Source organism: Tiliqua scincoides, chromosome 3, assembly GCF_035046505.1.
Source record: "Tiliqua scincoides isolate rTilSci1 chromosome 3, rTilSci1.hap2, whole genome shotgun sequence".
Classification (NCBI taxonomy): Eukaryota; Metazoa; Chordata; class Lepidosauria; order Squamata; family Scincidae; genus Tiliqua; species Tiliqua scincoides.
Window position 1 is genome coordinate 98,114,731 of NC_089823.1, and position 15,102 is coordinate 98,129,832.

The 15,102-nt window shown below is 47.5% G+C and overlaps 1 protein-coding gene across 1 annotated transcript in view; it reads left to right on the forward strand.

Annotated features, from left to right (window-relative positions):
- The first annotated feature begins 6,995 nt into the window (after positions 1–6,995).
- The window catches only part of EFNB2 (ephrin B2), a 66,714-nt gene continuing 58,607 nt past the window's right edge, over positions 6,996–15,102 (forward strand). The window contains exon 1 of the mRNA XM_066621879.1: positions 6,996–7,810. Within this exon, the coding sequence (XP_066477976.1) occupies positions 7,683–7,810 (128 nt within the window). The 5' untranslated portion in view covers positions 6,996–7,682. The remainder of the gene's footprint in view (positions 7,811–15,102) is intronic.

Below are 15,102 nucleotides of genomic sequence, written 5' to 3' on the forward strand. Positions count from 1 at the left end.
ATCTGTATACTACAGGGAGGTGATATGCCATATTTCTCCCCTTTTCTATTTTTTTATTTTCCCTTTTTAATTTTAATTTTTATATAATTAAAAAAAATCACATTTCAACAACCTTTTGAACCTCCCAAAAAATTGACGCACGACCTACTGGTGGGTTGCAACCTACAGTTTGGGAAACACTTGTCTTAAAGAAAAGATGTTACTACTTTAGGGAAATAGTGTGAAGTTCCTGAGGTTTCCAGAACTGCATCAGTGTGCCCTAGACACCGGGGACCTTAAACTCTGGGGGGAAACATACTTTTGTTTATATTTGCTCTTCTCATGAAAAAGTGGTGTGGTAATAATTCAACTATAATTTTTTGGTCTTCTCTAACAGTGCAGTCTTTTGCATGTCTACTCAGAAGTAGTCCCACTGATTTCAATGAGACTCCCACAAGTGTGTAGCATTACAGCCTGAGAACAATCCTGTCCACACTTACCTGCAAGTAAGCTTGATTGATATAATCTGGCTTCTGAGTAGATGTGCATAGGATTGGACTCTAAATCTCATCTCTTTCAGTGTTTTCTTTTAAGGCAGAGGTGGCTAACTTTTCAACTTTAGGGCTCCTGGACCTTTTAACAGTTATGTACAAAAGGGAATTTCAACAGGTGCAGCTTGTCATCTCACAAATGACAAGCTGCACCTGCTGAAATTCCCATCCCTACACAATTGTTAAAGGTCCAGGAGCCCTAAAGTGCAGATTGCAAAGGCCTGCCCTAACTGAGTGAAGTCAGTGGCCTGAAGACCTCTCAGAGAAAATCAATGCAGGACTTTTAAAGTGATTCCCTTATAAACCAGTCTGGCAAAGAAGTAAAATTCTTCATAGCCATAAAGCTAATGCTCAGTACAGAAACCAGCAACCACTCATGCTGGCCAAATTGGTGGTGGTGGGGCGGTGGGGGGGCGGGTGCTGTGCCTCCTCCATTCAGGAATCACCCCAACCTTGGAGCAGGTAGGAGCAACTCATCCCTATGTAGTTGCAAGCATTCATTTGTTAAACAACATACCAAACAGCCTCAACCTGCAGTTCCTTGTCAAAAAGTCCCAGCTGACTCCAGGGGATTTTCCTTCCAGATCAGCTTGCCTTGAGTCATTACAAACAGGAAAGGTCCATTTCTTAACTACAGGAGCAAAACCACCACACAATTCCAAGAAAAAGTATTTCTTTGTATCCACCCCATGCAAAACGCTGTGTGAGGTCATTTTTCTTGCTCTGTTCTTCTCCCCCACCAGTTCGTAGGAGAGAAACAAAGTTGAATGTAAAAAAGGCCCGATCCTACTGCATTCACACTGTAACCAAAGAGGAGGGCTTCATGAATCCGAATCAGGGTCCCGGCTGTGTCAGAAAGAGTAAGTTCGGTGTGTTTTATTGGGTGGGGTGGGGGTGCAAATAAAGACTGCCAAAAAAGCCTTCCTAGGTGTGCTCACTTAGGTGTACAACCTACTGAATGGGATGAGACTTAGGGCCCAAACAAATGTTCCCATACTTTGAGGAGACATCTGTGACTGCCCCACCACCACAGGATGCTGCACACACTCCATTGGCACTGGAAAATTGGATAGGATTGAGCCCTTAAACTGCACACGTTCCTGGGAGTCCCATTGACTCTAAGGGGCCTCACTTCTGAGTAGACCTGCCTAGGATTGGGCTCTAAGGCTGCAATCCTAGCCACACTTTCCTGGGAGTATGTTCCATTGACTCTAATGGGACTTACTTCTGAGTAGACATGCCCAGGCTTGGGCTCTCACTTCCGAGTGAACGCGTCAAGGATCGCCCTTGCAACAGGCTACAGTTTTCCCAGGCGTAAATGCCACTGCTGATGGTGCGGCTTCCTTCCGAGTAAGCGGGAGGGGGACCAGGCTGAGAGACCGTCTCTTCAGCAGCGTCCGCTAAATTTTGGTCTGCGCTTGAGCCGAAACTTTCACGGAAGTTTGGTGGAATGGACAGAGGCGAGTTCAAGGGTGGCCACTGCTGGTGGGGTGTCTGTTTGTCTGCCTCGGTCCTCGCGGTTCCACCCGGTGGGTCCGATCCCCTGGCTAGACTGAGCCTTGGACCAAGGTTTCTCACGGTCAGTGAGCAGATCTCCTCTTGAGGCAGCGGGCGCGTCCTCGGAGGAAGGAGAAGCCGGTGGTCAGGCGCAGTTCCTCGGGAGCCAGTCCCGTGAAGGGAACCATTTTCACTTGGTGCAAGCAAACTCTCTCGGGATCGGGGCCCCAAGTCCAGTTCTCCGCGGGCTCCCTTGAAACCGACAAGTAGGAGTCCCTCCATGACTTTCTTTAGCTTTCCACAGCAAAGGGTTTGGGTTTCCAAACGGCTTCCTCGGACTGGAAGGAGCGAGTTTTTGAGGAGCGCCTTGCGGTGGATTTCCACCAAGGAGTTGCATTGGGGGGGGGGGGGAGTGCATTGGAGACACCACAGTCACAGATGAAGGACACTCCCCCCCCCCACACACACACACATTTTCTGGGAAAGTGGTCCCAGGTCCGGACCTCACCCTGGTCTACTCGGAGGTGGATCAGGGACAACTCTGAAGTGGTGTATGGACAAACCACAAGTTCGGGGAAATGGATAGCGGCCGCGATCTTACTATACACTTACTCCCGGGAGTAGGTCCCATTGAACACAGTGGGACTTACTTTTGAGTAGACATGCCAAAGCTTGTGTGGTGACACTCGTTTTTTTACCCAAAGGAAAACTTTTTTTTTTCTTTTCAGTTTGGGTTGTTGCAACTTTGACACACTTGCTGAACGTTCCCGATTCCACTCCAGCCTCCCAGGAAACAGACGTCAAGTTGCCACTCTCTGCCCTCCTACCTGAACAGAAGATAGGGCCGTGTGCGACTTGCTTAAATCCACCGCCAGTGGGATCCGTGGGACACCGAGCCCGATCCTATGCGTACATTTCCTCGGGAGTAAGTCAGTCCCACGGAGTCAAAAGGGACAATTTTTCCCCAAACCAGAGAGCACATCAGTTTAAATTCTCAAACCTTTTCTTTTCCCCCACCCCCTTTCTTTTTCCTGCCAGGGGCTCCTGCTGCTGCCTGCAACAGTTGCCCAGCAACAGGCAGATGTTCAACAGAGGCAGCTTCTCCATCACAATTGCCTGGCAGCAGGCAGATATTCAACAGAGGCAGCTTCTCCATCACGGGGTCTCTAAACTGGTGTAACATCATCAGGAGAGGTTCTCAACAGACGCTTCACCAACCCCAACCCCCCCCCCCCAAAAATTACCACCAAAGTCCAGAGATGGGGCCCCAGAAGTAGCAGAGTCTTTTTAAAAGTACTTTAAAGTATTTAAAAGTCCACTTGACAGGTCTTCTCAAGTCTCCAGAGGTTGCTTTGAAAATAGGAATTTAGTGGGTCACCCAATGAGATTTTTTCCCCTTTTTGTAAGGCTTTAGAATTCAAACACGACTATTTAAAGAATCCCCCCCCCCCCACGTCCCATTTGTTAATAACGGGCTGCACGTTCAGCTACTCGGGGCTATTTTAGGCTCTCCAGATGTTTCTCCGAAGGGCGATGCCCTGCTTTGACCAAATCGACCCCCCCCCGTCTGAACAGACACAGACAAGGCTTCTCTCCCTCCCCTTCCAAGCCCAGCGCTCCAGGCTGGCCCTAATTTTGGACAGGCTGTTGATCGGGAGATCCTGTTTGGAATCTATTTTCGTTCTCCGCTGGAGAGGCGGGGGATGGACACTCGGGACAGCAGCAGAGTTTCTTTTGGGGACGGGAGGAACGGAAACCTCCCTTTCTCAGACCCAAAGGGGCGCAGCAGCCCCCTTGATGTGGGGTCCTGGCGAACAAAAAGCCATCGATCCGATTCCAGGCTCTTGAGAAACAGGAAACTGGGGAAGTTTGAACATTAAACCACCCGCAGTGTTGAAATGGTCTCCTTCTGGTCTCCCCCCTTCTCCCCCTGACCTTCATATCTGAGTCACGTTTCCAAACCATTGTCTTTCAGGTGACTATCAGGATTCCTTTTCCTCCCCCCAGGAAGCTCCCTTAAGTTGGCTTCTCACCGGAGTGACACCGAATTAACAGTTGACTTCGAAGTCCATTAACAGTTCTGAGCGAAAGAACAAACTTCGTTTTGGGGGCTGGATCTCTGATCCGAGGGTCTCCGGAGCGACTACCCAAAAGTCCATCTGGAAGAACATTTCACACATAACCCATTTCTGCCCAGCCCACAGGTGTGTACGCGTTTGATCCCTGTTGCGTATACGCAACGTTGGACAAGCAGGGTCAGATCCCTGTCTGAGAAATCGGAGTCCGAAGAATCCGGTTCACACAGTTTCCAACCAACAGAACCGTGGAAACACTTCTTTATCTCCTCTGTAATTTTTTGGTTTTAATCCATTTTATACAAAATCGCCTGTCTCCAGTGCAACTATATTAAACAGGAAAAAATTTTTCGTGAAAAAATATTTTCACGAGTATACTATTTTCACGAGTGGGTGTGTGTATATATATATAATACTAGTGAAAATATTTTTTTATATTGTATATACACACACACATACATCTATATACAATATACATGTGTAATTAACATACAAGCGTCGTGACTGCTTTCTACAATTTCATTAAACTGATAGGGGAAAAGTTTGCTTGAACAAGTGGGTAAAACCCAGGATTAAACATATTTTTTACGTTGCTTCTCTCTCTCTCTCTCTTTAAATGATCTCATCAATATTTGGAGAAAGTTTTTTTAACTTCTCAATTTGGAAAGAACCGGTTGTGATGGCATTAGGGCTCCAATCCCATCCACACTTTCCTGGGAGTAAGCCCTACCGAACCCAGTGGGACTTCCTTCTGAGTAGGCACGCTTAGGCTTGTGCTCTAGCACACCCATTTTTAAATAAAAAATTATTTATATTAATTTATTAACTTATTAATATATTTATTATTATTTAAGTTTTATTAAGAACCGCCTGATAATAATCGCATCGTACTTTAGATATCATACATTCTTCTAACACTGCAAGAGAATCGTTGATCGGTACAGTACAACCACAATTCGTATCGTTTTAGTTAATTCCGAGTGGCCCATTCGCCCGCCCCGCAGACCTTGCAATTAAAGTAATTTCTAATTCGTAACATATGGGATACATACAACAAGTTCCGGCTGCCTTTTTATTTTTGCCTCCCCCTGTTTGGGCCAGCAGCCGACTAGGCTACAGAAGATCGAAAGTGGGACATTTCATCTGTCGTTCCCCAACCGGCTCAACTCCCCCCCCCCCCCGAAGCCCCCTAAAGCTGAACGCCAAGAGGGTTTCCACCAGGTTTAACTTGGGAGTAAAGTTGGCTTGGGGATCGCGGTGACAATTGGCTGCGCTTTTCCCCGCGACCGCTAGTGGGCGCTGTGGCTCTATGGAATTCCGCACGGAGGGAGGCGCGGGCAGCGGCAGCGAGCGCGGCAGGGCTGGCGATTGGGTTGCAACGCGGGGGGGAACCTGCTGCTGCTGCTGCTCTCCGCGTCCCCGGGCCCTGCCCGCGCCGTCTGCCGCCTGCTCCCTCCTTCTTCGGTGCCTCCATTTTAGGGCTCGGCCCCACGGCAGGGCAGCTACTGCTTCCGATCTGCTGGTGGCCAAAATACACCCAGAGCAAAGCGCGCTTCCCAACAAGGCGCCCCCCAAACGCCCCCCAGCGCCCCTTCCAGTCCCGGACCCGGTTGGGGACAGGGAAGCAGAGCCAGGAGCGATCTTTGAAATAGATAGTTGCCAACAGAGGCTGCAATGCTATCCACACTTTCCTGGGAGTAAGCTCCATTGACTCTAATGGCGCTTACTTCTGAGTAGACAGGCAGGGGATTGGACTCAGAGCCTTTGGACTTCCCCACCCCGGGTCCTAAAGTGAGGAAGGCAAGGAAGAGCCCTCCAAAGCATCAAATCGAAGGAACGGAGAGTGAGCGCCCCCCCCCCAGCCATTTCCATGGGGGCTTAGGGGAACGTCGGAAGTGTTTTAGGATCGCACTCCCCTAAGCAGACCTGGGAGCGAGCAAGCTCCACTGCGTGCCTGTGAGCCCAATCCTAGGCATGTCTACTCAGAAGAAAGCCCCACTGAGTTCAGTGGGGCTTACTCCCAGGAAAGTGTGCAGAGGACTGCTGCCTGAGAGCACAATCCTATGCGTGTCTACTCAGAAGTAATTCCCATGGTCTTCAGTGGGGCTTACTCTCAGGAAAGTGTGCAGAGGATTGCAGCCCAAGGCGACAATCCTCTACCTGCTTTCCTGGGAGTAAGTCTCATTGAACACGAGGGGACTTACTTCTGAGTAGACATGCATAGGCTTGCGCTGTGAGTCTCTCTGCGTGTGAATCAACCAAAGGGAGGGAAAAGAGGAGCGTGACCTCCAGAGCGTTCAGTGGGGGGGGGGCGCTCGCGGGTGGGAAGCGTGGAATACGCGCCCAGCGCGCTTTTGAGGCTGGTAGTACTTACTCCAGTCTTACTCAGGAGTCTTCCTCTCTAGAAGGAAGGATTAACCCCAAGAATCCTGATGACTGGTTCTCACAGGGCGGGGAGGGAGGCAGCGATTCCCACGACTGCGGGAGAGGAGAAAGTAATCGGGGATCGGTCCCTGGGCTCCCTGCCTTTCCAAAGACACTGGAATGCCTTTTACAGATAAGACTCAACACGTTTATTTTTTAAACCTTTTTTTTCTCCAAGACAGCTTTGCTGGGAAAAAAGAAACCTGGAGCTGTCATCATCATCATCATCATCATCACGATGAAGGTGATTCCTGGGCGCCTGCCCGGGGCGCGCGTTACCTGTCCAGCCCCTCTGTGGGCTCCTCGCAGGTCCCGCCCCTTGTGGAATGTGGGCTGCGTGTGTGTGTGGGGGCGAGGTGTGCGTTAAGTGACAGCGGCACCACCCAACCAGCGCCGGCGCTGGCGGGGAAGGGGGGTGGCCGGGTTTATAGCGAGGAAACAGAACGCGGGAGCGAGGATTGGAAGCCTCACTCTCGCCCTTCGGAGGAGCCTGTGGCGGCAGCAGCAGCGCTGCTGGGCGAGGAGGCGAGCTCAGGGCAGGCGGTGTGTGTGCGGCGGCTGCTGCTGCTTCTGGAGCTGCCTGGGAGCGCGCGCCTGCCTCCGCCTTGCACCGTCCTCCCCGTCGCGGGCGCTGGGAGCCTGCCGCGGGCTCGCCCCGCGAAGAAGAAGAGGACGCGGGGAGCAGCCAGCGGGGAGGCGTCGGGGCCAGCAGGGCGAGGATGGAGCCCCGCGGACGCAGCGCCGGGCGGGACCTGCGGCGCCTCCTTCTCCAGGTGGATCTATAGAGGGGCGAAGGGCTTGAGGGGCTCCCTCCGCCTGCTGCCTTCGGGTTGCTTTTGTGGCCTTCGGTGCTTCGCTGCTGCTGCGGGCGGCGGCGGAACTGAGCGGCGGCGGCTGGGCTCGGCTCGGCTCTTCTCCTTCCTGGGCGTCGCAGCAGCAGCCGACGAGCGGCTCTGGGTTCCCCGGGATTGCGGCTGGATGCGCAGGAGCCGCTGAAGGAAGCCTGCGGGGCGAGCTCGAGGGCTGCCCGGGATCTCTGCCTCCGCTCGCCTGGGCTTGCTCCCTGGGGGGGCTTGTGGACTCCCGCCTGCCTGCCGCCCGGCGCCGCCGAGTTGGCGAGCCTTCGGGGCAGGACCCGCCGGCGGCGCCCCCGACCATGGTAGCGAGCCGGGGGGTGTCCCCGCTCGGGAGGTGCTGCTGGGGGATCTGGGTGCTTTTGTGCCGGACGGCGCTGGCCAACTCCCTGGTGCTGGACCCCATCTACTGGAACTCCTCCAACTCCAAGTAAGTAGCCGGGGGTCGGGGGTCTCTGTGCTCGCTTCCCCACCCCTCTTCTTACACACACACACACACCCCACCCTGCGGTGGCCGGGCAGGTGGGCAAGGTCTGCATCCCTCGGGCGGCCAGGCCGGCCGCAGGATCTCCACCCTGGTGCTCCTTCTGGTCCGGTTGCGCAAATGGGTCGGAGGGAAAGGTCCGATCCCCTGGGAAGCGGCGTGGCCATCGGAAGTGAAGGAGAGCCGCCCGGGCCTTGGCCATTCCTGTCTGGCCCGTTCCTGCGCAGCGCTCCGACCTTCTGCAGCCCAGCGCGGGGAGTCTTAGTCCTTGGGGCCTGGAGGGGAGGACCTGCGTTTGTAAGAGTCCAATCGTATGCATGTCTACTCAGAAGCAAGTCACATTATAGTCGATGGGGCTTACTCCTTGGTAAGTGTGGATAGGATTGTGGCCCAACAGCCCAATCCTATGCATGTCTACTCAGAATTGTTACATTATAGTCAGTGGGGCTTAGTCTCAGGTAAGTGGGCATAGGATTGCAACCCAAGTTAACTGTTTTTATTATGCCTGTGCCCATAGAGATGCCTACTCTATATGCAGTCAGTCGAAGGAAATTCTCTTCTCCCCCCCCCCCCCAACCTCATAGGACTTACAATGAGTAGAACAGGAGATCTGAGCAGTGCTTGGCAGTTTTCATTACAACTGAATGAGGCCCAGTGGAGGGCACCTCTCTAGGTACTTATAGGGGAAGGCGGGAGATAGGGGGTGAGGGGAAAGGCGGAAGGGGAGCAGTCTGATGCTAAAGAGAAGAAGCGATATAGGGCCCACCTTGTGGGGAGGGGGAATCTGTCAGAAATGGACACCCCCCCTTGGCAATAGATAAACCATTGATTGGTTCTCATTATCGGAGTGAGGGTCGTGCCATCTGCTCAGTATCTGCAGCATTCCCCAGTTACCTTGACCATTCGTTTAGTGCTGGGCTTCTAGGCTGGTGAGTCATTGCCCAGCAGAGTGCTTGTTGATGTCCTGCATCCATTGAGAAACTCAGGCAGAACAAAAGGTGCCATGAGTGCCCCAAGAGGGTCAACAGGCACCCTCTACATGCAACTGTTGAAGTAGGCCCGTCTGGTTACTCTGAAAAATGTTGATGCAATGGAAGCAGAAGTGGGAGTTGTCGGGAGTTTCCACATTGAGTAGGATTTTATCTCTCATCAGCATTTACAATTAAAGTTGGAATTCCTCTTTCTTCACAAACCCCTGAATAAGGCGTCTGGGAGAGAGCATGTGTATTTGCAGTACAGGGGTATGTAGAATTGTGAAGGACATCAGGCATGCAGGATTCTGTGCAAGGGGTGGTCAGTGGTGAATATTAAGTGTACTGTAGTTAGAATAAAGACCGCTTTTGATAAGTTTTTAATTGCATTATTTTCAGCTTCAGAAAATGCTTTCCAATACACAAAGCTGACTTTGTTTAACTTTAGAATCTAGGAAAGGTCCTTTGGGTCAGATTCTTCAGTTAGATTTTTTTTTTAAGGAGTGTAGCTGAAATTCTCTTCTCATCAGAAGGAATAATGTTGAAGGAGGCATGCTAACGGTGCCTTGTTTAATGATTTCTTAGGTATTGAAAACAAGCCTATCAACTTGCTGGAGAGGAGCAGAATACAACCTTCTCTATAAAACACAGAGTTAAATGGCTGGTAAAACACCTCCAAATGAATAGCGCATTGGGGAAATAGCCTGCCTCGCAAGTGTGAAATAGCTCTTCAGTTGGGTACTGTGTATGGCATGCAGGCTCCAGGGGATCTTGCCAAAATGACACAAGTCTGGATTTAGATCTAGACGCTAAAAGAGTTTATTTAAGAAATCACATTCTGACGCCATCATTTTTCATCTGCTCCATTATAGATGTCTTTTCATGTCTTTTTCGAAGGAGAGAAAGATTGATGAGCAGGGTTGTGGCCTTCCATAACCAGCATTTTTCTTTCTTGAGCCTAAAAGTAAAAAAAAAAAGAAAAAAGGACCAATATGTTTTCATGACCACATGGGAAACACGGCTCATCCTTAAGCAGGATTGTGGCACTCCTGCTCTCCTTCCCAGTCAGGCGTACAAAGAAATTGCTGCTGGATATAGAAAGAAAACAACCCTCAGTGGCGGCTAGTGTTGTGAATTTGAGTTTACCCAGCCTTTTCTAGTTTTGAATAAGAACTGCAGTATTACATGTTGCATTTAAACAACTGAGACAAGATTCTTTCAAGGAGAAGCTGAGTTTCTTGAAAGCCCCGAGTGCGTGTGCATATTTAGAATGGGGAAGTCGCACTCCTATGGTTGATGTCATTAAGTTTAGCCCTAGAGGAGAAGGGCATCCACTTGCCTGCTGCTGCAGTCTAGTGACCGTTTTATTCCTACAGAGGTCACTCTTCCAGTACGTAATGCATTCAGTGCAGTGGTCATTCTTCTTCTAGCTGTTTCCAGGCCTCACCTGCTTCCACTCACCCAGCACCACCACCCTTAAACCAAAGCTTTCATTTTCCATCACAAATAGCTTGGGTTAGCTGCCGTATATGCAGTTTCCCAAAGTATCAATTCTGTTTTAATTGCTAAAATGATTTGGATAAATTCATAAAAGAGAGGCTGTTATCAACAGCAGCTCTAACTCTAATCTAGGCACATACCCCTTTTCTCCCCAACTGGAATGGAACACTTTCAGATAGATTCTCCCTGTTTGCCATAGTTTAAATTGTTCTTGGATTGACGCACACAGGCCTTCTCACCTCATTGAAAAAGCGCACGATAAGTTACCCATGAAGCAGTTCCTAAAAATTGTTGCAGTCCTTGATTTATCTGCCTCTTGGAACTCTGTACTTCTGGGAAGCATACAGATGCATTGGTGATATTGCTGCAGTGTGGCAGCAAGATCTATACTTTTGGAGAGCAAAATCTTTCCAAATTAATCGCCATTATTTGTCTGAAAAGTAGGGAATAATTCTGTCCTGGAAAGATTCCACCCCACCTTTTTGGTACTTTTCAGGAAAATCTGCATGAAGGCCTGTACTTAAGACCTTTCCATAGTTAAAAGATAAATGCCATAGTTGGAATTGAGTAATTAATTTGTTTTTTGAAGATGAGTACCTATTTTCATTGAACATTCATAAATCTGTTCTGTGTGCAAGCAATAAAACAAGGATTTTAATCTGCTTCATAATGATTGTGTGTGATACTGTAGAAGAAAGTACCCCGACTTCTTGCATAGTCTAATCTCATAAAATACAATTGTGATTTTAGTGGTCAGAATTTTCAGCAGGTGGCTTGAAAGGGAAAACAAGAAAGTAGTTTGTTCAACCTTCGTGGTTTAAACATTTGTTCAGCTATAACTTATATTTTTGTTAAAAGTTCGTACTATTTACAAATACTGTAGTAAAGAGTGCACTGCACAGTGCTGTAAATATGGAATGCAAGAATCTACAGAGGTCAAAAGACCTTGGGTGTTACCTTGTGATAATTATACCACTTCAGACACCTGGGGTGCAGTTCTAAGCATGTCTACACAGCTGTAGATACCATTGAGTTCAATGAGACCTACTCCCAGGTAACTTTGTATAGGGTTGCAGTGCTAGGCTGCAATCCTGTACACTCTTTTTTGGGAGTAAATACCATTGAACACAATGGGACTTATAGCTGAGTAAACTTGTATAAGCCTGCACTGTTAGGCTGCCATCCTGTGCACATTTACTTGAGAGACAGTCCCATTGGGCATAGAGATACCTACTTCTAAGTAAGCGTGTACAGATGTGGCCTGCCTGGCACAGGCGGCAATTTTGTGCATTCTTTCCTGTGTGTAAGCCACATTGACCACAGTACAACTTACTTCTGAGCAAACATGCACAATGTTTGCACTATTAGAGAACTTGATCTATGGTCAGCATTGTAATAGGCTGTAGTGACACACAGATTAACCCAAAGTCGCATTTTCAACCAAGGATGTGTCCTCGTTCTCCACTGCTGCCCACGGAAAGAATTGCCTCCAGTATCTTATGGCTTAGCCTTTGGGCCAGTGTAGCATCAGCTGCCCAACCTCGTGCTGCAAACCACAAATGCTACTTTATTTGGTGGGCTTTCGTTTGAAGGACATGAAGCTTTTCTTATCAATAAGTTGTTTAAATGGAGGTTGCCTTCCTGACATGGAGCAGCTCTGCCCAGCAAATCATTTTTCTTTGCACAGCCAACACACACAGGAGAGGTCTTTTCTTAACAAGATGTAATTTGACTAAGGGAAAGCAAATAGCCAAATAATATCTCTGATGATAACCTTTTACACGTGCAATCCTCCACAGTTAGCCTGAATAAACACTAACCTGTCAGAGACTGATAAAATGGTCTACAATTGATGGCCCTATTTAAGCCGTCTTTTCAGTGGCATAAACCAACCTGCCTGCTCATTGTTTGTTTGTGAAATACTTATGCTTTTTTTTTGTAGGCAAACAAATGCACATTCACTGCTGACTGAATAGCCCCTTGAACTATGCTCCGTAATTTGGTTTGGGTTAATCTTGTCGGTTTTAATATAGAGAAGGGGGGGCGAAGAAGGGAATAAAGCATCAGGCCTAGAATTGTTAGTGCTTTCACATCCCCATTCCTTGCGTTTTGTCAGGCTGATAAACTGTAAGTAACGGACAGTCTTGTTTCACAAAAAACGGAACCTGCTGGAGCATAAAGAGTCTGCTGAAATGCTATCTTGCAATGTATATCTATCCCTCCTTGACAAGGATTTATTTGGGATTCTTTGCCTCTTAATCTTAAACATTATAGATGTGCCTTAGAAAAAAATATATATGAAAGTGCTTGGGACTTCCTCCCTGGATACACAACAACTTTGTTCGGATACCTCCCCACAAGCTAGAAAACCTGAAACTACGTATTTGTTCCTTTTAAGAAAGAGAAATGAGGCATTACTGCAGATGTGGAAGGAATTTTCACACTAGCTCTGTGGCTGAAACCTCTTAATAATGTGCCTCACAGGTTCCTAATACATGGATTTACCTCATAATAGGGACCAGCGCTCCAGGAAAGGGCGAGCTAAGTGGGTTTGTTGGAGCAGCCAGGAATGTGCATCTTTGCTTGCAGAATACAAGCTAAGTTTAGCATAATAAACTAAGCACTTAGTTTCAGGTTTCACCCCAAACATAATTGTTGCCAGTTGCTGCCAAAAGGCAGAGATTCATTGTAAATGCTTTCTTCCTTGCAGAGGTTTCTGATGCAAGACATCAAGATCCTAACTCAGGTGTTCTGGGTTTTTTTATAGCTACATTAAGCGTTCAGCCTGCAAAAGGCCACATTTCTGGCTCAGTCATTTTCTACAACCAATGGTACACGTGATCAGCTGGGAGCATAATTGCTATATTTATAGCAATAACCTCAGAGCTTCTTATCTGTGAACCTTCTAAAAGCAAAGCAACTTTTAGTGTGGCAACTGCTGTTGGATAGGTAATAACCGCAAACAAAAAGGCTCTTCTCTCCTCCTCCCTTCTTCTCCTGTCCTATTTTTATGTAGTTACACAGCCTCAATATGACACCCAGAATACATCTCCTGTTCATGAAACATTCCTTTCATTGGACGTAGGTTGAACAGTTACCCTTGAAGAAATCTCACGGAGGTGTTGTGCCATTTAGGGGCTGTATTAAAGAAGCAACAATCAATACTTTTGTACGGATGTAGTCTTGTTAGAGTTGCCATGTTTCAATTCTCCAAATCAAGGCTGTCTGATCTCCAAATTGTGGAAAACATTTACTAATTATGCAGATTAAGTGCTGGGTTGAGAGAGTTAAGCATCATTCCACTGTCTTTCCATTCCAAGTTGTTCTCTCCCAGTGTTGCTTTGAATCTGCAGTGGTCCGTTGGGCTCTTCTTGCTTGATGTTGCATGCACTGCATATGAATTTATAGCATTTCCCCCTGTCCTTTTGTCATAAAATGGCCTTAAGACAGTTTACGTAATAGTGTGTAGTTGAATCCTCAAAAACTAAATATTCAAGAAAATAGTCTGTAGCCCAACCCTAGACATGTCTAGGCTGCTACTCTCGAATTAGTGTGTGTAGGATTGCGGCCCAGGTCTAGTAAGTTAACTTTCAGCTTACTGCATAGACTGCGGTATCCTTTGTGGTCTATTCCTTACTATATAGCTCTCGCTGCATCTGGTTTGGTGCAAAAATGGTTAGGTGACACTTTTAGCTCTGGCAAAATTTTATAGACCTAAATAGGGACTTACTTGTAACACCCTGTTTTTATGCCAGTGATCACTTTGCAAGCCCTGCTCCCTCCACTCGTATACTGTGTTGTTGAAGAGCCTCCTAGCTTTTTGTTTATCCTGCAGGAGTCTGTCATCTTGGACCTTCACTCATTTGAAACCCAAGGGCAATTATTCTTTCTGTTAGAGAAATAGATTGTCCTATAAACAATGTTATTAATGGTTCAAAATATTTCATAGCAGCTGCAGTGGGTGAAGTAATTGAGGACTGGTATGTGCTACATTCCTACACATACCTACGCTTACCTGGATGTGTACTAGTCGGGATGTATTCATTTCTCATCTGAGTTGTTATTCTGTGTACATTTCCATGAGTGTAAATGTAGTGGGACCTACTTCTTGGTAAACATGATACTTCATGGTAAACAGAGGATTGCACTGTCAGAGATTTAACTTCTAGAAACTAGGAAATGCTGAGCTCTGCAGGACAGCTTTCTTAGCAATGCAGGCAAACAAATTTTTAACAAGGCATTCTCAGAACAGCCAGAATAGAAACTAAAAACAAACAATGATTTTCCAGGGATATGAATTAGAAAATAGGGACTATTTCTAGCATATAGGGACAATTTGAGTGTGTGCTCTGATACTAAATGAAAAAAAAATCAAATGGCACTAAATTAGTAAACTTCATGTAAACTTTATTTACCCACATCTGGAATTTAGATCTTTGTACATTGTGGGGATAATTGAATTGGGGATAATAGAAAATAATGGTTTTGGGATCAGTGTCATAGGAACATTAAGATCTGGGATTAGGACAAAGTTTGGGGTTGTATCCACAGGCTTGCCTCACGCAATTGGGACTGGACTAATTTGGAGATTGACGAAAGATAATGTGATATTTCTCTTTAATATTAAAGCCAATTAAAGTTTAGTAAGCATCAAAGCAGAGTACCCAAGTTGGCACAAAATACAGTCAATTTTTGTTATACGCTGGGGTAAGGTTGCTGAAAAATCTAGCTGATCCGTGGGGTTAAGGGAAGCGGCAGCGGCTTCAG